Consider the following 22,703-nt stretch of genomic DNA (forward strand, 5'->3'; position numbering starts at 1 on the left):
ATACTATAGTGAGTATTATAAGTTACAACAGTCCAACGGCCACACTTAGGCTACACACAGCGTATGTCTCCATGTGTCACTTCCCAAACCACACCCACTTTCACTGTAATTTCCATGACTCGGGCTTCAGAGCCATCAACACGTACATCAATATTGTTCCCCTCTATCATGATCACCCCTCCTCTACCCATTTTCTCTCCCGCCCTCTATCCCTGGCAACCACAAAAATCATTAAAATCTCATGGGTACCCCTGACCTCATTCATTCATCTCTCACACACACCTCTTGAAAAGACAGCAGTTTTGCTTGTAGCCATTACGCTGAGCACTCTTCTTCCTCCTTTGAACTCTTTTCATGAACTTATACTTTTTTTCTACCGCTCCTTCTCATCTCTACTCCCTCTTTTGTCTTCAAGGGAAAGATGCCCGGCAGCGGTGAGTGACAGCCTATCCAGACCCAAACCACACAAGTGGGAGTAAATCAGTGATTAAAATAGAAAGATTTAGAAATAATGACTGCTCTCTGGTGTTTGAAGTGTGGTATTACATATTCTGAAAACGTGCAAGTAAGGTACAACTCGGAAGCTGGTATTGCTGAAGTCAAACAAATCCTATTGAACTAGTTGATGTGTTTATGGCACCCCCTAGTGATGGGGCTCTAGGATGTTGCCCATGGGGCACTAGTCTAGATTTAATTAATAACAGATTGGAGCCATTTTCTAGACATGTGACTTGTCAGACTGTCATTGCTGTTCCAAGACCTGAAGCTGATAACTCCATTACAAACATGAATTGCTTGTCTAACACAAACTCCATTTCGGTTCACCACTGTGACCTGCCTTGACATTCATTAGTATTCAAATCACCCCTTCGACTGTTGGGTTTGAATTCAGTGTCAGAAATTAACCTGCGCTTGAGGCAAAATTTCTTCAGTAAGTGACAAAAAATGTCTGTTATTTCACATTTCCCCTGTAGTGCATTTTTCAAAATTGTAATAAGTGGTTTAATTTGCTCTATAGAGACAGCATGCCACGTTTTATATAAAAGAACTCAATAAACTTCAATTGACAATAGTACAAATATAATTTACATTCACAGTTGTACACCTAAAAGAGACAATCCGGAGGTTAAGACAGATCATTTTTAATAAATAAATCTTTAAACTACTAATCTAGCACATCTGCGAAACAACTGACAGGTGCACAGATTGAATATAGGATAACGATAATAGAATGAAAGCTAATGATAACAAACAATAGAAACAAAGAATTTAAGCACAATATCTCGACTTTCATCATGAAATATTTAATGAAGGTCAGGGGACAAAACAGTTAAAATTGTGTGCAGAGGTTCTCTGTGTCTATTAATGATTGAATCTTAAAATACAAGCAATATCACCACTAAAAATGTTGAATTGTGAGGGAATTACAGATAGTAGCCATAACGGTTTATTACTGACAAATGATTGAATACAGTGTGGTGTACAGTATGGCACAGTTCTGTGACCACTAGATACAGTGACACATGTCTGTATGGCACGAGTGGAACACCTGCACATTTATAGACCCACAAACGGTAAAGGGCCATAAGGAAAACTTTAGAGTCGATTTTACGATTAAATTAAGAGATTAATAACGTTAAAATAGCATCCCATTCTATGACGTTTCAGCAGGCATTATTGATGTTGGTGTAAAGTGTCCAGGTTATTCCAGATCAGAAACTTTAGTGAGAAACAGAAGTGAATTTAGAGGTGTTTAACAGAGTAGGGTAATATCAATGATTTAAGATAATTAAATATAAGACATTGTCATGCAACATCTATGACCCCGATGCAGTAATGCAGTTTATACGTTTCTATAAATTAAATTAGTTGAGAGGGAATTAATATCAAGGTTGTTACTATGTACAATACTGACTATAAATAAAAGTGTATTGTTGGGATTTAATAGATCTGACAGGATGTTCACAAATTTTAACTAAATTGGAATGAGTATCATTAACACTGCATATTCCTACACCTCCATCATATTTTGCATACTTGCATAATATTTTCAGCTACCAATAAGAATCAGACCTCGCAGCATTTTACCAATATACTATTTTTGCAAAATTTGAAAGCAGTGTTATATGCACACAGAGCAATTACGTATGTCCGCTAAAATCTCAGCCAACTGTTACAGCCGGCACACGTTGCGTCCAATGGAAACAATTCCGTTTCACTAGAACGCTTCAAGATGCACCTCGGATTACGGTCAACGACGTGAATCAAATTATCCAAACATTAAGACATCCTTTAACAAACAAAAGGAGAAACGCTTCAGGCTATCTGTTTCAAGCTACATTCACAATATGAAAAAAAGCTAAGTAAACTTTTGCACTTACTCGAAGCATGATGACAAAGGCATATCGCAATGTTCAGCCGTAGTGTTGTCGGTTCGCTGAAATTTTAACATTTTCTTAACGCATCCTTATCACTTGATGAAAAATTACCTCAGAACAATGAGAGCACGAGTGCTTAGCTGGCTGAGATTTTAGAGGAAGTACGTTATCGCCTCATATGAATATAACCCAATGGACCTTGTGAGAGGCAACAGATACACATCAGTGACGGGATGAGTAATGCTTAACCCTTGAATGGAGTCTGTCTGCCTGGTGTGTAGGGTATTTCAATACAATTTGGAGGCTGGATATTGGGACATTTAGATTTAACCAAGATGTTTGGCAATTATATAAGAGGAGGATATTTAGAAGTCATAACTGAGGGAAATGGAAGAGTGCTGGCTGTTATAGAAGTAGTGTAATGTCTCCAGTGTGGATGCTAAAGTTGGGGGATCGGGGGCAGGTTAAGGAAGTCCAGTGCACTGTGGTAAAGTTCTCTTAATGCTCTTAATAACAATAAACGACAGAACATCTGATTGAAGAGATGAGGCAGTGGCTCCTAAAGGCAGGAAAAAGACAGAATTTAGAGTTGTGAACCTATAGTGAACTGGTCTTATCATCACATTAATGTGGTAATCCTAACACATGCACAACAGACTACAACATGAAACAAATAGAACAAGCAGACAATTATTCCAATGTATGTCTTACCCCAAGAACATGGACTCTGTTGTAGTAGGAGCTAAAATCTTTACTGAGAGACACCAAAAATCTGCACACCTGAGAGACAAAAAACAAATGCTGTAATGCTGTTTTAGGACTGTACATGACTACATTTTAGCACCAACTTAAAAATACTATACATGATCAATTCCCCATTTCTTACTTTATTAAAGGGATGAAAAGTAAACAAGCACCTGTTCTGTTCTTAAATTAACTCTGGCTCCTCCCCCTTCATGCTCTAGAATCTGTCCTGATTGGTCCAAAAGCTCAGAGAATGGAATGAGGTAATTGAAAAGTAGAAGCCACTCCCCCTAATGATGACCACAATTGTGATATCACAGTTATCACAGAAGCAATGGTTTACTACCAAATAAAGTAGTAAACTTGTTTAGTATCACAAAATGCAACAACAAAAATTTCACATTTATTATAAACATTAATCATTAAATTATACACAAAACAAATTGGAAATACTGGAAATTTAAACAACTTCCTCCTAAGCCACAAAAATTACAGATGGATGAGTATACAAAATAAACAGGATATTTTATTGTAGGTTGGTTGAATATTTACTTATATACCTCCTCCTTAAGGGCAGAAAAGTCCAGCACTGCGCCCTCTGGGATTTCTGGATAAACACCTTCATAATTTAAACAATGAGTCAGTTGTATTAAAATAATTTATGCTCACTTTGAACATGAAACATAAGGTCTTGCGTGTTACCTTGCTCTACCCCTTTCTCGTAGCTGCTAAAAAGTGTATGAAGGCGAGCACAGTTATACATGACAAAGACTCCACCCCTTGGACCCTTTGTGGACACACCACTGTCCCTCTGCACATCTAAGGTCACCTGCAAAAGAACTGTCAATCAATTCTGACAATGGTCTATATAGAGCGTTTTAACAGGCGTGCCTGCCTGCACCTGAACCCCTGTTAACTTCTGGTTTATGTTTGGCTAGTGTCTAATAATATAACTATTTATATATAATTTATGCTAATATTAATTGTTTTAATATTTAACTGTATAATAATTATTATATTAAATGAACAATGTTAAATTTTGTTGTATGTTCATTTTATTAAATACATTTTAATAAAATGGTACATTTAATCTAGCGTATGAGCTTGGTATCGCAGTCTAAATAAAAAATATTGGAGAGACAAGTTTAGCAAAGTAAGGTAATTCTCGGTTCCTTTCTATTGTTATCAGAAATAATCTACAGGCACACTATTGTTTGTGAATGTTTACCGGAAGTTAAATTGGGGTGACAAAAGTAACATTTGTTTATGTTGTTAAGATGAAACCGTCTATATTACATACACTCACAAGCAAAGAGACTCACCGGACTTGTGTGCACTGTGGATAGTAGCTCAAATCTCACGGTGGCCGAAGTCATGACCCTAATGATGTCATCCCATGTCTGACCTAAAACAATTAAAAAAGACGTGAAAACATATGTAAACGTGCTCACAGAGATGCACGAATGACGGATATTAGAAAAAAGATACACACATTAAATTGTTAATTTAAATAAAGCATACAAGATATTACACAGAAACACACACACACCTTCAACTTGGTCTCCATACTTCATTTCTGAGGCCTCCTTCATCTGGACTTGTCTTAATCTGCAGATTTACACACCGACAAAAGCATAGGATAAGAGGCAAATTACAGAGTCTTGTAATAATAAGACCGTTGAGATCAGTAAACTATGATACAGTTGTTAATAAAGTTTTGTCTTACTGAAGATACTGAGCTGCATTCATCTGAACACTGGGGGTTTTAACAGGACCACAAATCACTAATCTCTAATTGAGAAAGAAGGAGATCATTAATTCCTCGACTGCCAGCAGCGACTGCTCTTTATATATTCAGATCAAATTGTGAAACAGTGTGATCTGCAATTTGTGCATGCTTTCATTTGTCAGTATTACAACCACTCTATCTTGTCATAAACACCCTGTTGAAGTCAAAATGGAGTTCTTGCATCTTATAGAATTTTGTCAAATTAAATGCTCTCTAGAATCATACTGTCCCCATTAATATCACATGTATTCTATTTAAGTAAAAAGTGACAAGGTCATGAAATCAAAACTGACAATTCTCATTTCTATGGAATATTGCAATGATTTATCCGTTTGGCTCATCATTTTTTGTAGCGCTCGTTTACGTGTGCCATATATATTTTGTATTGTTAATGACATTTAAATATTCTTTAAAATATCTATATATTTTCCTCAGACATCTACAATTTCTGTTTCAAAGGAATGCCATCTTCATTTCTGGGTAAGCAGTCCCCCTGTGGTGAAAATGAAGTTTTAATGTTGTTTATATCTATGTTGTGTTTTTAATCTGCTTTAAGATCAACCATGTGCAAATTCATCATTTTAAACATTTGTATTTTCTCCATAAAACTGCAGTGTACCAAAGACAGTATAAAAAACACAGTTGGAAACTGTCTCCATTTACGAAATCATAACCCTGCAACCAATCACGTTAACAGATTTGTGCTATAGATATGCAAGGATAGCGCAAACACTCGGCACTGAAACGAACCCTGCTGTTTTAGCTCTGTTTCTGCAACACGAGCACATGCAGCTCACACGTCGATTGAGGCATCTATGTATCAATAATCGATGGTACAAGCTCACGCAATCGAGTGGAGGCGGGGCCTCATTTGCATATTCATGAAACCACATATACTAAATGAAGCAAGGGGGGTATAGTTTTAAGGTATGAAGGAAATATCATCACAGGAAAAAAACACTCCTGCTTTTTTATGTTTAAAGAGTTTTAAGTGATTAAATTATCGAATGCAATGGTACTTTAAGACATTTAATGGGTTCTTTCACTTTTGTTGTGTACACAAACCTGCACTGCTGTTGTGCCCGTTGCTCTCCACAGCGTGGCTGTTTGCTGCTGACGAAACTCGTCCTGACAGGAGGTGACATGTAGGACTGTTGCTGTGGAAACCTGAAGCAGAAAATATTTTACAAGCGTCCAACTTGCTTTAATTCAGAGTAGACTGTCGTGAGCAATCTAGACATCAAAAGGAACTCACAGGGAAATCTGTAGTAGCGTGGTCAAGCTGGGCCAAGTGACAAAGAGCTTCTCTCTGTACTGAAGAGACATATCACTGATTTGTAATAATAAAACAACTTCATCCCTAATAAACACAACCACACGCATACCACAGCTTACCCGTGCAAATACCGAGACTGGGATCATAACCTTGAAGGTTCTCATCCTGTACCACTTGTTTGAGGTTTATTCTAATTTCCTCCTTTATTCCTCTCTTCTCTCCCTCTATTTCCTCTCCTCTGCCTCTTCTCTTGCCTCTCTCCATCTCTCGGTCTCTGTAGGTAGAGTTCTCTAAAGCCATTTTCATCTTCTCTTCCCTATCTTCATTGGTCCAACTGAAAGGAACTGTCGGCCAATCAATGCCTAGTGTTTTAAGAAAGCTGACAACATCACTCTCCTGTGGCAAGGCTGGACAAAAGGACACGGTGTACCTAAACGAAATAGAGCGAGAGGTTGGTAACAATTGGTAACGATGTATATGTCACGATCATAAATGTCAACACACAAACCCTTGTCTTCTGAGCTGCATCCCAAGGTGGTCGGCAATGAGAATTGTCCTTAGCTGCCCGAGAGTTAGGGTATCAGGAGAGGGTGTGGCTTGTTTGCTGTGGAGGGCGGGGCAATTGACGAGGACACAGCCCTCTCTTTCAGCTGCAGGTCTCAGGTACGGCATTATTTCACAAAGTACCCCCTTGAATGCTGCACAGCGATCCACGCACACACGCAGTCCTTCAGCTGTCATCTCACTGGCTGCTATCGGCAACACGCCGCTTCCATGAAGTGTCCGAATTCTACTGAGTACATCAGGGGGAACCTACAATTAAAAAAGAAAATATGAAAAAACAAATATGTGGTCATGGGCCAGTAAAAATGTAATACGATCTTTTAATGACATGGCAGGGCTAGTTCAGGCTTCCAAATATTAAAATGGCACTTTTTGAACAATTTTGTATTATTATTTATTACATACTTATTTTTCACAAGACTTTTAATTCCTACACTTTAACTAAAAAATATAATAAGAGTAATGCTATTATATTGTATTGCAATATTCTGTCCTAGTTTCATTGGGCAGTGAAGAGTTAATTCATTTCTGCCGCAGGGTTCAAATGTTTGGTTGGTCGATGCGACCAATGTCAACAGTCTGTCTGGCACTCTGTGTGTCATTGGGATGCTCCAGTTTTTCTCTGGCCGGCTCTGTGTCGGTGAATCTGTCATTTATAATCATACGTCCATGCACAGTTTTAAAACATGCAAAATGTCAAACGCTTGAAGCCACGCGTAAAATCCCCGTGCGCGCATCTGTCACCGCTACAGGCCAGCACGAGCTCATAACAGCGATGCGCGCACAAGCGAGCACACATTTCAGACTGACCTCTCCGACGGCGTACAGCGTCGTCAAAACCGTATTAGGTGCCAGAAAGTCTCGATTTCTCAGGTTTTTGGCGCTGCTCTCTTTGAACCAGAGCTTCTCTCGCTCCCGGCTGATCTCGGCTTCGTGTTCGGCGTCTCTCCGCAGCGCACCGCTCAGCGATTTGACGGTGGACACGATGCTAAAAGGTATGACTTCCTCCATCATCTGGCTCAATTTATAAACATCGTTATCGGTAACTGAACTAGTAGATTGTTACTGTGAAGACTGCAGTCCTGATAAAAGCACAACGCTGCAGATGTGCTTAACGACCCCGACTGACCACCAGTCAAAACAGATGCAGTACGGAGACCGGAACGTTAAGAGGAGGGGATGAGTTAAGAGGACACATTTTAAAGTAACACTGGATGTCTTCAAAAGAGGGCATTTTAGGTGTGGCAGAAATCAAATTTGCTATAAGAGAACAGAAAGTAAAAGTCAAATGTGGTTCTTTGGATTAAATAAGATTTTTATATATAAAAAAAAAAAATATTTCAATATTTATATTTAAATTGTTTTATGTGCTACACAGGAATTACAGGCAGACCCTATGAAATCACTTAACTTTACTAGACTTTTTCTTTCATAGGATGTAGACAAAGCATTTATGTAATGTCTAAACAGGAAAAGTGTGGAAATGTTGTTTCCATTTTCGACAGATTCAAACAGAGTCAGTAGGTTATTTATTAAGAGGAATAAACCAATTTGTACATAGCACCACAAAACAATATTTTTATAGTCGAAAAGGAGTAAATGAGGGGCCGGTTGCATTAACGTCTTGGATTAGCCTTACAAGTTAGTCATTTGTTTCTTCAAAGCTGTTCATAACTTCTTTAAGCCAGAGACATACAAATGTAGATTGGTCTAATTAAAATGTAAAAATACTTATTAGTCCTAACTAATTGCTAGTTTGTGAGACTAGATGTTGAAACACAGCCTTAACTTACCGGCTGTTATGCAACTGGCCCCCGGTCTGACCACACTACTTATTGAGGTGTTTTAGAATGGTGGTTATTGGTTGTGACTTAGAAAAGCGTTTGAGACTTAGAAAACAAATCCTGTTGCTACAACTTGGGTCGGAGTCACAAGTCAGTGAAACAGTATCCTGTGGTCAAAGTAACCATCCCAAACTTGCTCAAGATCAGTCATAGAATGAAAATAAAAACCGCTGTCATGTGTCTAGATACCATTTATTAGGCAGTTTGAATGAAAGCAACAACAAATGATGGTACTAAAACAAAGTGTTTATTTGAAGTACAATATAGAGGCTATTAGTGGTGCTGTGATTGGTGCTTTGCTTAAGATCTGTGTTTGCTAGATATGTGATGTTAATCTTGGCTGACACGAAGTTCCCGGTGGCGAAACATTGCTGGCGATCCGGGAGAAAACGTGTCATTCCAGAGCAACATCGGTTCTCAGGTATACATACACCACCGCACAAATGTGACACACAATTCAGTGACAAGTAAAATTCAAACACTTCACATTCTCATCGATCCAGAATTTTCCTACTGCAGGTAAGGAGGGGCACGGAATCCATACCCAGCTGTCAATAAAGCAAACAGCTGCATTATGGGTTCCGTTACCACCCAGACTGCTGTGACCCATTCCCGGACACTCTGAAAGCAAACACATTTGTCATTTAGCAATATTGCAACAGCAGTTTTAACCTCGATACATCAAGTGAAATGAGTGAAAATTATTGTCACCTTGTACCACAAACAAGTTTGGTGTCTCAGCAAAATGATAAAACTTGTTTTTTATCTGGTTTCATCTGGAAGCTTGTGCCTGAAAAACCTGTTCCCTATCAGAAAGGAGCTGTAGAGAGAGACAGAAAGAGGGGGAGGGAGTTGATCACGAGAGATTAACCTGTATCATAAAAGACACGATTAACAAGTCAAATGAAAGGAGGAACTAAAAATATGATGTTTCATTTGATAAATAACTACCATGTTAAATATCACAGCATCATAGTAATATTATTAACGATTGAATGATATTGGTCTTTGAATTTCTTCTATGCTGATCTATTTTAAAGACTCTCTAAAATGAATGAGAAAAAGACAAAATAAGTAAAAGTCTGGAACAATTACATCTATGCTTCACTCTTTTTCTGATTACATGCAATCATGCAAGAAAGCATTACTTGACAAATCAAAGAAATACAACACATGTAAGAATTCAAAGAGAAAGAGACGTAAAAAGAAATGAAAGAAATCCACTATCATTGTAATCAAGAAACGAGAGCACGCTCAAAACACTTAGGAGTATTCTATCAAACAGATCAAGTAGAATTGAGAGGCAACAGAGATGAAACAGACTCTTTACCTGCTTCTGTCATTCCATGATTTCTTCCTATGGTATCTCTCTCCCTCTCTCCGACTAGTTAGTTACAGTGAGAATGTTTGCGTATTTATACCTCCTGACTTCCTTCTTAGAAATCAGAGGAACATTTTCACTTTCACTTCTTCACTAGGCTGCCCACAGTCTAACCCCTCCCTTCTCATAATCTTTACTATCATCTCTCTTATTCATATTTACGGTTAATTGATAGGCAAGAAAATGACATGCAAGTGATCCAAAAATGTTTATTCCAACCTTACTTTCATTCTGACTTTTATTGTATGGACACAAAACCACTGTGACTTTTCTCAAAATATCTTCTTTGGTGTCCCTTCTAAACATTTACAGGTTTTGCATGTCACAAGGGTGTATAAGCAATGATTAAATTTTTATTTTTGGGTGAACTATCCCTTGAAGGAGAATTCTGACTCATTCAAACAAGCCACAGTATACAGTATGTAGAAATTCAAAGGTCTATCTTTATGTATATTGGTTTTCCTCAAATTCCAAATAATTTAGACCATAACTAATATAATTTTAGCACTAAACAGTTGTAGCTTGCAGGAAAGAAAATACTGTTGTACACATGATCTGTCAATCATTTCATTTTTGCTTTGTAATAAAAGCGTTATGAGATCTGGTCCCTGCAGGACTGAGCTCACTAACAGATCAATATCGTATTTCACTGATCAGGACACCTGGAGCTCCGAGTACAACCTGTCCAGGTGTGGATCCATTAGTGGGCATGTGTAACGCTTGCTTGGAAAGTCCGGTAGTTTTAGAAGTAAAGCCTGGTTCCCTTGAGAGTAACTTGCAAAATGAGGAATAGTGTACCAACGTTAATGTTGAGCATCCACCCACTCACACCCACGGACTCAGGATTTTAAAATGTAATTATTAAAAAGCATGCAAATAAGACAAATTATAACACTAATTTTATGAAGGTACAGACTCCAAACCAGAACAACCAAGTCTCTTTAGAAAACAAAACAGACAGAAAAATCCAACAAAATAAACACTTCCTGTTTCACACAGATCATGGACCACACTCAGTCATTTTGATTTTCTCTTCAGACTGATAGTCTTGATTGTTTATTGCTTAAAATGATGCATATACATATATAATTTTATTAAACAAGACTCTGGGGCAAAAAATTATTTCTAGACACGTTCAAAGTTGTCAAATGAATATGAACATAACATCTTTTTTGACACGCAAGGCATCTGATACATAAAGCAGACAGCACGTGCTCCTCACAACCACACAAACGAATGCAATTCTCACACACACACACTGGCATATGCATTTAGACATTCACACACTGTTTCTCTCCTCGCTCAGAGGAAAGGCAGCCGGGAAGACGAGAAAGAGGAAGCTGAGGTTCTAAAGTGTGCTTGGGTGTCTGTATGTGCAAAAGCACGTGTGGAAGTACATTAACGGGGGTTTATGGCGCATGTGTGATCGGCTGTGCATGTACTGGCATCTGTGGTTTCTTCTTTAAAAAAGGCGCTTCTCATAGCTGAAAGATCAAAAGAAGGTAAAAACACCTTTTAGACATATAAAATGAATTTAAATAATCTTTTAATTAAAACATTCATTTTATACAGCTGTACAAGTGAGCATGTTTAACTACCTGTGCATGCTGTGCACTCCTCCCTCCATCTGAGCAGACATGGTTCTCTTCTCAAACCTCAATTCACCAGAATACATCATTGCCCTGAGATGAGAAGAAACGAAAACGAGTCATGATGTCTGTTAGTAACCTAAAATATGTGGTTTGTGTGTTCTAGCAATAAATTAATCGGATAAATGTGAATTATGGACTCAACTTAATATGTAATACACTATTTGTGATATTAGTAGTATCACACATTTTGGTGAAGCTAGTTGCACCAGCACAATTGAAAACGTTTTTAAAAATGTTGATCGTATATAATTAGTTTTATTTATGAGGTCACATGCATATTTGCAGGTGTGCGAGTTATTAGCGTGTTGCCGTGTACCTCAGCTGTGTCAGGCTTTTTGCTCCGATGTCTTGGCAGGAATGCTGTATTCCAGCAAGGAGATATGGAACAAACTTATGGATGGAGCCCTTATCCTGAACTGCCCCTGAAACTCCCTGAGCAACTTTAATCTTATCACATTCACTGTAAGAAAGATGAGAGAGCGAGTGTGAATAAGACAGGAGATGAGGGAGGACAGTTTAACTGAACATCTTTGTTAATAAAACAGCACTTCACTTGAAATGTGTATACAGTGTATATAAAATGTGCCATTAAAAATAAAAACTAAATACAATTGATTTACCTCACAGGGCAGCTTAACTATGTTTATAATTCATATATACTGATAAAGCAGTTGCTCATTTAAGTAAAATCATCATTAATTATTATTCTTAACCTTAACACTTAAAACTGCTTTTTGGTTTGTGGGTAGTGAAGATGTTCAAGAGGGAAGTGGAATCTGTAATTTGCGAGTAAACGATGCAATTCATATTCATTTATATGTAATACCTAAAGTATCTGGTCTGTGAGCCGAGGTTTTTGTCCATGGCGTCCAGCGAGCCCATCCCTCTGTACTTTTTCAGACGGATCCCATCCGAAAAGAAATATTCACCAGGAGCTTCAGAGGTTGCAGCTAGCAATGACCCCATCATTACTGATATAGAGAGAGATCAAAAGAATAAAATAATTGAGCTTCAATCCAATAAAGGGGAGTTTTATAAGTCTGAGGCCACTTTGTTATATCAATAGTTAAGTTTTAGGGCTACACTATAAAATAAATAAAACATATTTAAGATTCTGCTTCATGCCTAGGTCACTATACAAATGCCAACAAATAATTGACATTGACCATGTTGACTGGAAAGGTACAATGGGTCAGATTTTTCTGGTTTCCAAAATGTTGTAATAACAGGAATCATTCAAAATTTGAAAAAACTTGCACAAAACTAAAATCTTCAATCGAGTTGTTATGCTAATAAAATATATATTTGATTAAATTAGAAAGTGCAGATGTGTGGGTTACACTTTATTTTACAGTGCTACAGTGTCTTGCAGTGTAATTATACATTTAAGTACAGAGTGATAAAAATTAACTACATGCACTTGCTATAGGGTTAGGATTTGGTTTAGTGACATGTAATTATGCATAATTTTACGGTTATGCTTAACCGTAAAATAAAGCGTTATCGACGTGTGTTTTACCTGTAGATGCACCCAGTGCAAGCGCTTTAGCAACGTGTCCAACTGTCTGAATTCCCCCATCAGCGATCACAGGAACACCAAACCGCCGGGCATATTCTGATACCTTATACACAGCTGTAGCCTGTGGCCTTCCACACGCCAGCACTGTGAGAAGAGAAAGATTTCATTACAAATTACAAGAATACAAAAACATAGAACCGGTTTTATTTACTTGTGCATATTCTACAAAATGTAAAGTGTTTAACTTTTAAAGGAGAAATGTCATATTCCACTGATAAACTGTTTAGATTATAGTCACACAAAGACATGTGCACACATCAGTGTTGTTGGTACTCATGCAGTCATGTGACCTCAGTCAGTGCCAATCAACCAATCAATGGATTACTGGATTATGGATGATTAAAGTGAAAGAAACTGGGACTCAATGACAAATGGTTGAATCAAATGGTCAGCAGTGTACAAAGATGTAGACTGTGAAATTGTATATCTGCAAGTCTGTGACAACAAGAATATGTTTGTATGGACAGGGAAACCAGAAAAATATAATCGAAATATCTTTTTGCATTCAACCAAAGTAAAATATTCATATTAACTGGAAACAAAAAATGACTGGAAAATGTATTAAGGCCTTTCATATTACGAAGACATAAGAGAATACAGGAATAAACAGACAGAAAAAGAGTTGAACGAGAATAGTTATTGACTTCAGCCAAGCTAAACAACACTACTACTATCCACAAGCAATTTCTGTTATCGGTCACACTAAAATTTATTGACAAATAAAAACAAATTGTGGGTAAAGGAGAAAAATGGTGACTTACTGATTAGCAAAACTTTCTATAGTCATACATGTCACTATAAAAGTCTCAGCAATCTGTGCATTGTCAATGGGGAGAATCAAGCCCATTCCATATGCTATAGCGCTCTTACAGGGGCCCTTATCATGTATTTTAAAAAGTTAAGACCTTATAAATTTCATTGCATAAATAAGAATGTTTTTCTTTTTCAGATCCCACTTGGTTTTATTTTTGATGTTTTCTCAGAAGTAATATTATCTCTATTATTTTATTATTTAAAAAAAATAAAAATTCTGTCATAATTGACTCACCCCCCCTTGTCATTTCAAACCTGTATGACACAAAATAAGAACTGTTGTTAGTTCAGCCCCATACACTTGGAGAACAGAAGTGAATGGGGGCCAGTGCTGTTGGGCTACCAGCTTTTTTCAAAATATCTTCTATTGTGTTTTGCAGAAGAAAGTAAGTCATAAAGGTTTGAAATTACAAGACTTTTCAAACATAAACAAGGCTTGCTTTGCCTCGGAGGTCCTCAGGATGCACGGCCACGATTTCCATATTGTGCAATCACGTTGGAAAGGTTACGCACAATGTAGATTTCAAGAGATTTTCATATCCCTGATATGTACACGAAATTACCATTTTAAACAAAAGTCTTGCACAAAGACATGCAACATGTCATTCAACATCCATCAACTTTTGAACGGATTTCTTTATCCACTCTCGTAAACACTGGGTCGCAACTTTGCTTGCATCTCATCACGTGTGACCTTTCCAACATGATTACAGAGTACGTGAACTCGTGGACGCAAGGCTCTCCTAGGCAGATCACGCCATACATGGTTAATATGGTTTGAAAAGTATAAAAAAAGTTTTCTTGGAAAATGACAGATCGTTTCACTAGACAACACCCTTATTCATCAGCTGGTGCCGTTTAGAGTCTTTTGAAGCTGCGATAAAACTGAAATTTGGACCTTCACCAACAGCCCCCTGTTTAAGTGCATTGTATGGATAAGAACCCTGGAAACCTTTCCTCAAAAGCCTCAATTTGTTTTAGACAGAAGAAAAAAAAAACACATGGACGGCTTCTGTGACATGTGGGTCAGTGAATTATCATCAAATTAAAATTTTATAGTGAACTAGTGTTACCAGTGAACTTTAATGTTAGTGAGGAATTCTGAGTAACAGACTTGCAGTGAGGGAAATAATAATTTGATTCCCTGGTTTATTTTAGCTGATAGAGACCAAATATAAAAAATCCGGGGGTTAAATTGTATGTAAAGGTTATAAATTGATTTGCATTTCATCCAGTGAAATAAGTATTTGATCCCCGAGCAAAACATAACTTTGTACATGTGTCAGGATACATATTAGTCCACTCCTCTGTAAATCTTTAAGGTTTCTTGGATGTCGCTCTGCAAATTGGAGTTTAAGCTTCCTTCACAGATTTTCTATGGTACTATGGGTCTAGAAACTGGCTAGGACATTTTTGCCCGGTTTCACAGACAAGCCTTAAGACTAGTTCCAGACTAAAATGAAAGTTGGAGTTGTCAAATAACGTGCACTGATATTTTGTCTCAAGATGCAAACCACTAATGTTTTTTAGAGAGGCATTTTTATAAAAGTGACAAATATCCTAATTTCATGTCGGCATAGTCCTGGCTGAAGTTTATCCTTGTCTGTGAAACTGGGCCATAATGTGCTTTCCCTTAAGTCACTCTTTGGTTGTCTTGGCAATATGTTTTGGGTCATGTTAAAGGCACATCCACGACCCATCTTCAGTGATCTAGTTAAGAGAAGGAGGTTGTCGTCCAAGATTTTACGGTACATGGGCCCATCCCTCAGCCCCTCAATGTGGTTAGATCATCCTGCACCCGTAGCAGAGAAAAAGCCCTAAAGCATAATGTTTCCAATACTGTGCTTCTCTGTAGGGATGGTGTTCATGGGGTCATAGTCAGCATTTCTCTCCCTCCAAGTCAATATAGGCACATAACCAATCTGTGGAGCCAGAATTCTTGCTGGTTGGTAGGGGATCAAATACTTATTTCACTGACTGAAATGCAACTCAATGTATAACCTTTTAATACATTTTCCCCCAGATTCTTTGGTTGATATTCGCTTTCTATCAGTTAAAATACACCTACCATAACAATTATAGACCCTTCATTTCTTTGTAAGCAGGCAAACTCAAAATCAAAACAAAATCAGCAGGGGATCAAATAATTATTTCCCTCACTGTAGGTGAGAGGAAGTGCCAAACGCCATTACTGACAGGTTAGTCAGAAAATGACAAGCCTCCAAAACCCCAAAAACCAGCAACTACGTCTACTGATGCAGAGCCATTAACCAACCAATGCAGCAGGCTGTGGGAAGGGGCAGGCAGAGTGAGCTAGTGAGCCAATGGGATCTCTTCATGAGGATCAGGGGGAGGGACTTACTGGAGTATCCCGTAACAGTAGTTGGGGTTTTGGGGCTGTGGAGCTTTAAACCAGGAGGAATACTGAGAGGTGCTAAAGAGAGAAAATTATAGGAAGGTATACACAGAGAAAGACACTAAAAACACACAACAGCTCTGCTTCAAAAACCTACAAAGATCCTGTGTTTGTGATGTGAAACCATGTAAGTGATTGATTTGAAATCCTTTGAAAACACACAAATGCTACACACAAATAACTGCATCGCTTTCCTGTAACTCAACTTTATTTGTGAAATGCATAAATGTTTATGTAGTTGTGTAAAATTCAAAAGCATGCAAATATAGTTCATATCAAAAGAAGATAAAACTATCAATGTTTAATAGTGCATAACTATTTTTAAAGAGATTTTAGAACATAGCTGATAAAAGATGAACAACAGGAAAATGAGAAAGCAAATACGCCAGAGATGGAAAGAAAAAACAAAAAAGTGTTAAGAGAAATGGACTAAAGAAAAGCCTTCACTCTATACCTCTATCATTTAGACACAACACAAGCTGCATATGTATAAACACACACTTGTGGACACACCAATATTGTTTTACACAAAACCACAGCATACGGAATAATACTAACAAAGAAATATTTTTCTCAACAGATGCGAAAACCCCCAAAAATGAAAAAGTGGGGGGGTTGTGCCATTTATGTGTCAATCTGAATCATGAACTTTAAGCATAATATTTATTAGATCTTCTGTACTGCCATGTTAAAGTGGATGAGAGTTTGGATTTTGCCTCCTAATATTGGAGGTTTAGGATAAGAAAACACAGCCTGTGATTGGCTGAGGGGCGGGTGGCAAAGCATAAGATTGGTGAACTCACCTTCTTGCGTGATGCAGATTGAGCCGCTGCCCATTCCCACTCGCAGGGCATCTGCTCCTGCATCGATCAGATTCTTCGCCTGAGCCGCAGTCACCACTGTGACAGAAAAACGGGTGTGTTAATAGTGCATTTACAGGTGTGAGAGGTTGGGTGTGTATTAAACTAACCGTTGCCGCCGATGACTTGTAGATTGGGATATTTCTCCTTTATGTACTTTATCATATTAACCTGAAAGATGGAGTTTCCTTGGGACGAGTCCTAAATGCAAGACGAAATGTGACACAAAATTAGAACAGGGATTGTTTACTTTTTATGGATTCATGAGGAAGAAACACAACACAAACACGCTTACCAGGACAACTACATCCACACCAGCTTGCACCAGCAGATCCAGTCTGTATTTGTCGTCGTTGTGCGTTCCGATGGCGGCGCCACAAAGCAGCTGTTTAAGCAAGTCTTTTGAGGCCAGCGGGAAATCTCTGTTCTTCTTCAGATCTGTCCGAGCGATAATGGCTACCAAATTTCCTTCCTCATTCACTATAGGAAGCTTACCTACAGACAGCAAACAGTGAGTGTAAGGAGGGCAGAATGGGTGTTAAAATTTAACACTTAATTTACGCTCTAGTCAGAACACCAATAAAGATATTTTAAAGAATACTGGTACCGGATCAATGGCCATACCCATTAATTGATATTCTATCAACACAAAACCAATGCAAGTCAATGGGTACCGCCGTTATTCAGTTACCATCATTCTTTAAAATATCTTCTTTTGTGTTCTGCAGAAAAAAGTCATAAAGGTTTGAAATTACAAGAGGATGAGTTAATTATGACAGAATTTTCTTTATGAGTGAACTATCCCTTAAAGAAAATAATTTTCACAAAAGATCCTCGTCTACAGACCTTTCTTGCTCCTCTGAAGGATTTCATTGGCTTCTTTTAACGTCACTCCTGCTGGAGCTACAACAAGATCCTCCCTCTTGGTCATCACCTGAAAGAGCGATAATGTGAGCCGAACTTGAATACTCTAGCCCCTCCTTCCATTTAATAAGACTCACCCACCTCACTGAGAGGTAGGTCATGCTCCGCCTCTTTCAGGAAGTCGATATCTCTCGAGGAAATGATGCCGACCAGGCGTCCGCCCATCTGACCGTTGTCCGTAATTGGGATACCACAAAACCCGTGTCGAGCTTTAGCCTGGAAAACGTCCCTAACCCGTTCATTAGGACTCATCACCACTGGATCGGTAATGAAACCTTGTTCGTACCTCTATGTGGCCGAGAGGTGGTGTAAGAGGGTGGGAAGTGGCAGAAGGAGGGAACAATGAGGACATTTCTATTAGGTCTTTCTAGTGTGAGTCACTTCAGCAAAACACAGCACAACCGAACGAAGAGAGATTGCGAAAGAAACAGAGCAGATGAGGATTTCTTTAGGGATTATATGGCTACAGTTAGGGGCAAAGCAGTGGAATAATATGAGTCAGTGGAGGAAAAAAGCAAGAAACAAAGTCAAAAAGCAGACACTGATGTTCAAAGGCTCACCTTGACCTTGCGAACTTCATTGGCCTGGAACTCAGGTGTGCAGTTATGATGAATAAAGCCAATTCCACCTGTCAGCTGTAGCAACACAACATTACACGCACATTACAAAACAACATGTGACATGCACCTCTGTCATGCTATAAAACAGTTTGATAAATGAAATTTTCCTTTGTTGACTGTAAGGAGTTTTACTGTCTCCTGTATTTTTACATTTGCTAGGATAAAGTTTGGGTCCTCCACTTACCGCCATAGCAATAGCCATTCCAGACTCTGTGACTGTATCCATTGGTGATGAGACCAGCGGAGTTTTCATTGTGATTTTTTTGGTCAGTGCTGATGTCAGGTCCTACAGAGAACCAATCAAATGAACCTAGTGATGACTCACAAGCCCCAGCATCCTTCCATCCACATTTAATCTTTGTGAAGCACTAGGTCAATTGTCTCTACAGGGTATTTACATAAATCATGGAGCTAAATGTAATACTTTTTAAGACCCTTTTTAATACACTCCATACATTTTAAGACCTCATCATCACTTCCAAGATTTACATTGGCGACACTTTAATTTACTTTTAGTATATACTGATTGTGAGATAGCACAAACTAAACTTCTTATTAATGCAACATAATTCAGAAGGAAGCCTCAGAGAATTCATTAATTCATTGACCAACCCTATGCAAGGTTTATTAGAAAGAGAAATACCAACACACAGAGCAGTACGGCTCACGGTTATTCCCAGAGACGGCCCACAGCCATGGTTCTAACTAGAGGTCGACCGATATGGGTTTTTCTTTGGCCGATATTTAGAAATCAGGCCAACCGATGGTCGATATATGAGGCCGATTTCTTTTTTCCACCTTACAGTTAAGTAATAAGAAGTGATACAGAAAATTGCTTAAATTAAAGATTTATTGAAGACATGTCTCTTCCAATCAGTGCACTTGATTGAGAAAGATTGAGCAAGAGTTTATTGCAGTATATAAGATAGTAGTCTAATTCAGAGTAATAATACCTTGCTCAAAACTTTTAAGCACCTTCTCAAACTCTTCTGAAGCATGCTTTTTGTTTATGTTAGTCAAATGGTCATAATCATAATAAAAAGTGAAAAAAAATTAAAAATCACTTATATTACACTATAATATTACTGTTACAGTTATATTACTGTTTTTTTAGTTATATTTAGCGTTTAGTCTTTTTCTACTTTATAAGACTGTAGAAAGCCTTACAGGAAAGTAAACGCTCTTGTGGTCAATGCGTTTAAACAGCTCCAAAAGACTGCCTACAGACATAGTGAATATAAAAGTTAACTTAAAAAATTAAGATTAAGAACGAAGGATAAGAATTTAAATCTTACTGTTTTCTTGTGAAGTTAACAGATAGTTACAAAGTTAGCAGGCAGAGGGGGACATCACCGTGTTGTGCTGGTGGTAATCGATTTGCCGCAAGAGGCTTAGCTGTTCACATATGCACCTGCCTGTAAATCTGCCTAATTTGCGGCACAATAGGCCAATGCAGATTAATGAAAAAATCCCCAAAATCAATCGGCTGGCCGGTCAATCGGTCGACCCCTGGTTCAACTCCATTATCCTTCAACCATTTGCCCATGAGGCACCGATGTTGTTTAACAACCGGGTGTAAATGGACCTGCCACTATTCACCTACACAATGATTAAATTCAGGGAAACTTTAGCATATGGCTTTTTGAACAAATATTAAAAGATGATACAAAATGTAATACCTTGGAAAATGGCATTTAAGACTTTAATTCTTTTTAACGGCCTTAATTTTCTCTAAATTTATTTATCAACATAACACTTTTTAAGACCCCTCGGACACCCTCTTTTACTTACCACCTGGTCAGCTGTGAAGTCAATGTACCCAGGCAAAATCAGGAAATCACTGAAAAGAAAAATATATTATTAAATGCAATAAAGCTGTTAAAAAACTTAAAATGTGTCCTAGGAATTAAACTTCTGCCACAGTCAGACTGAGGATGGCAATATTTATCTGACTATGGCTTGTTCTGTCAGCTAACATGAAAAATACTTTAATATAATACAGTATACAACTATACTGAAGTAGTGCACTAAACTAATTAGTTACTTCATTTTGTTAATGTATACCACTATAATATAATGTTATATATAGTAAAGTATTAAGCTGCAGTTAAAACTGTAGGCCTATTTTTATATATACATGTTTTAATACTTACTACGATAAGGTCGAAAACATTGTATATAGAAAATTCAAAGATATACCACAAAATGTGGTAGCCAACCAATAGCAGAAAATGTTGTAAAGGAAATAGACATTTATATGCTGTTTAATGGGCAAAAGTTCTGTTTGTAGCCACTGGTGGCACAGAAGTTGATCAACAGCACTTTAAAGTCCTCATTTATAACTTTCTTATCTCATACACAGACGCATACCCCAAAATACACCCCTTACATTTCCCTCGGTTCTGTTCCTTACTGGGCCTCTTTATCTGTGCTCCACTGAATTATGTCACTTATCTTGTTGTCTACCAGTGCAAAGCAACGGCGTGTTTCAATGATAAACACGTAGGCCTATGTCAAATCAACTTTGTGTCTAAAGTAAACAGAGTCCTTCAGACTTGTGCTAGGGAGAAAACAGGAAGATAATTCTGGATCAAAGTGACCACTCTCTGGAATGTGACTGCACCTGCCACATATTAGTTTTCACTGTGGGGCGTTATACTCCAGTACTTTACATGGCTCCGACACTAAAACATGGACACACAAGTCGCAGAATATTAAAAGCATGATTGACTAAGCTTATTCTATTTATAGCACGTTTGGAAAGCCTGGCAGAGGACACAGTGGTTCGTTTTGATAGAAAAGCAAGGTTGTGAGTGGCTTAAAAATAGACTCACTGAACACATTGCTGTGATGACTCCATTTTTGTGCAAAATGTCTAACCAGTCTGCCCTAACTTTCTAAATTGACATCTCAAGTTGGCACAGCCATGCAGCCTGCACATTAGGGAACGTTTGGCCTTTTCATGCTTTCTGAAGCCACGCGAGAGCGAATTGCGTAACAGACCACGGCGCGCTGTCACACTCAATACCAACCAACAACGACACCTACCTGTAAGGTTAATCACATCATGATATCAGGCTATTAAATCATTAAGGTAAAGCTACATAAAGTGAGAGTGTGAGAAGACCTACGGTGCTGTATGACCAGACAACAACAGTGCATTGCAACGTTTAATAGGGAGTACATGGTGGTGAGGTACGAATACATACTTGTATGTAAGGCCGTCTCCGCAGTTGAAGAGTTGCTGCCCCGTTAGACCATCGTCAGGCACATAACACGTCTGTCCACTGATTAAATAGTCAGCCATCGTGCCAAAAAGTCCAGAGCTCGGCAGGAGGTTTATAGTTTAAGACAGGGGTCCTGTGTTTACACAGACTGGCAAGTTCTGTTCACCTCGGAGCTTCGATCCGACACCGTCTTAACGGTCCGTAATGTCATCAGATGCTGCCAAACGTCATTCTTCTATAAAGAGGCTTGTTTTTAACCACCCGAGCGTTTGTTTTTCAGACTGAAACTTATCAGTGTTGCCCACCAGCACCACACGTGTCTGAATGTAGGACGTCCACGCTTTCCGCCGAAATAAATAACGTATCGTTGTACGTCACATCCGGGGAACGCAGCGGGACTCGAGAGCGCTCGGCGGGTTGCGTTGGTTGCCCTCTGTGTGTATAATGAAACTGAGGCTCGTATACCCTCACCTCAACCTATAGAACCTGGAGGTTGTTTGTACCACGGTGTAGGGGTGCACTCTCTTATCTCTTGCGGACACATTTTCGGAGGACATCATCAATTGAATTTGATCTCACGAGCTCTCCCTTTATTTACCTTGTATGAAGTGACCTGAATAATCGCCGCATGCGAGA

The 22,703-nt window shown here is 38.4% G+C and overlaps 2 protein-coding genes and 1 long non-coding RNA gene across 6 annotated transcripts; all 3 read right to left on the reverse strand.

The window, feature by feature from the left end:
• Positions 1 to 1,009: 1,009 nt before the first annotated feature.
• Positions 1,010 to 7,957, reverse strand: dalrd3 (DALR anticodon binding domain containing 3). The gene is made up of 13 exons (XM_079466930.1): positions 7,562 to 7,957; positions 6,696 to 7,000; positions 6,307 to 6,617; positions 6,167 to 6,225; positions 5,977 to 6,078; positions 4,849 to 4,913; positions 4,672 to 4,730; positions 4,445 to 4,527; positions 3,825 to 3,951; positions 3,683 to 3,741; positions 3,296 to 3,412; positions 3,090 to 3,158; positions 1,010 to 2,937 (listed from the first exon to the last, which is right to left on the reverse strand). Exons 1-13 carry the CDS (start codon positions 7,763 to 7,765, stop codon positions 2,818 to 2,820), a joined length of 1,680 nt encoding a protein of 559 aa, XP_079323056.1. The 5' UTR covers positions 7,766 to 7,957; the 3' UTR covers positions 1,010 to 2,817.
• Positions 7,958 to 8,769: 812 nt separating this feature from the next.
• LOC306900197 lies at positions 8,770 to 10,046 on the reverse strand. Its single transcript, XR_013787276.1, has 3 exons — positions 9,926 to 10,046; positions 9,307 to 9,415; positions 8,770 to 9,216 (listed from the first exon to the last, which is right to left on the reverse strand). It is a non-coding gene; the product is annotated as an uncharacterized lncRNA (long non-coding RNA).
• Positions 10,047 to 10,172: 126 nt separating this feature from the next.
• Positions 10,173 to 22,628, reverse strand: impdh2 (IMP (inosine 5'-monophosphate) dehydrogenase 2). Of its 4 annotated transcripts, XM_079467240.1 has the most exons (15): positions 22,050 to 22,458; positions 20,632 to 20,680; positions 19,025 to 19,126; positions 18,781 to 18,855; positions 18,302 to 18,508; positions 18,143 to 18,230; positions 17,592 to 17,791; positions 17,407 to 17,497; positions 17,240 to 17,335; positions 16,383 to 16,454; positions 13,148 to 13,291; positions 12,455 to 12,599; positions 11,945 to 12,088; positions 11,575 to 11,658; positions 10,173 to 11,460 (listed from the first exon to the last, which is right to left on the reverse strand). In XM_079467240.1, the coding sequence occupies exons 1-15, from the start codon at positions 22,145 to 22,147 to the stop codon at positions 11,439 to 11,441; spliced, it is 1,617 nt and encodes a 538-aa protein (XP_079323366.1). In that variant the 5' UTR covers positions 22,148 to 22,458; the 3' UTR covers positions 10,173 to 11,438. The 4 variants fall into 4 exon arrangements, with proteins under 4 accessions (XP_079323366.1, XP_079323367.1, XP_079323368.1 ...); XM_079467241.1 differs by lacking the exon at positions 16,383 to 16,454 and having other exon boundaries at positions 22,050 to 22,628; XM_079467242.1 differs by lacking the exon at positions 18,302 to 18,508 and having other exon boundaries at positions 22,050 to 22,416.
• Positions 22,629 to 22,703: the final 75 nt, after the last annotated feature.

This window comes from Barbatula barbatula (genome assembly GCF_947034865.1).
Source record: "Barbatula barbatula genome assembly, chromosome: 11".
Taxonomy (NCBI): Eukaryota; Metazoa; Chordata; class Actinopteri; order Cypriniformes; family Nemacheilidae; genus Barbatula; species Barbatula barbatula.

Bases quoted from the DNA above. Each gene is read 5' to 3' on its own strand.
- impdh2 (XM_079467240.1), bottom strand. From the start codon at position 22,147: ATGGCTGACTATTTAATCAGTGGACAGACGTGTTATGTGCCTGACGAT. The intron at 17,336-17,406 runs GTTAGTTTAATA...TTTCTGTCACAG, and splicing joins ACAAGTCATCGGCGGCAACG to TGGTGACTGCGGCTCAGGCG. The intron at 13,292-16,382 runs GTAAGTCCCTCC...CTCTTCTCACAG, and splicing joins TACTGTTACGGGATACTCCA to TGCTGGCGTGTGGAAGGCCA.
- dalrd3 (XM_079466930.1), bottom strand. From the start codon at position 7,765: ATGATGGAGGAAGTCATACCTTTTAGCATCGTGTCCACCGTCAAATCG. The intron at 3,952-4,444 runs GTGAGTCTCTTT...GTTCTTTTGCAG, and splicing joins CCACAGTGCACACAAGTCCG to GTGACCTTAGATGTGCAGAG. The intron at 3,413-3,682 runs GTATATAAGTAA...GGTCATCATTAG, and splicing joins TTTCTGCCCTTAAGGAGGAG to GGGGAGTGGCTTCTACTTTT.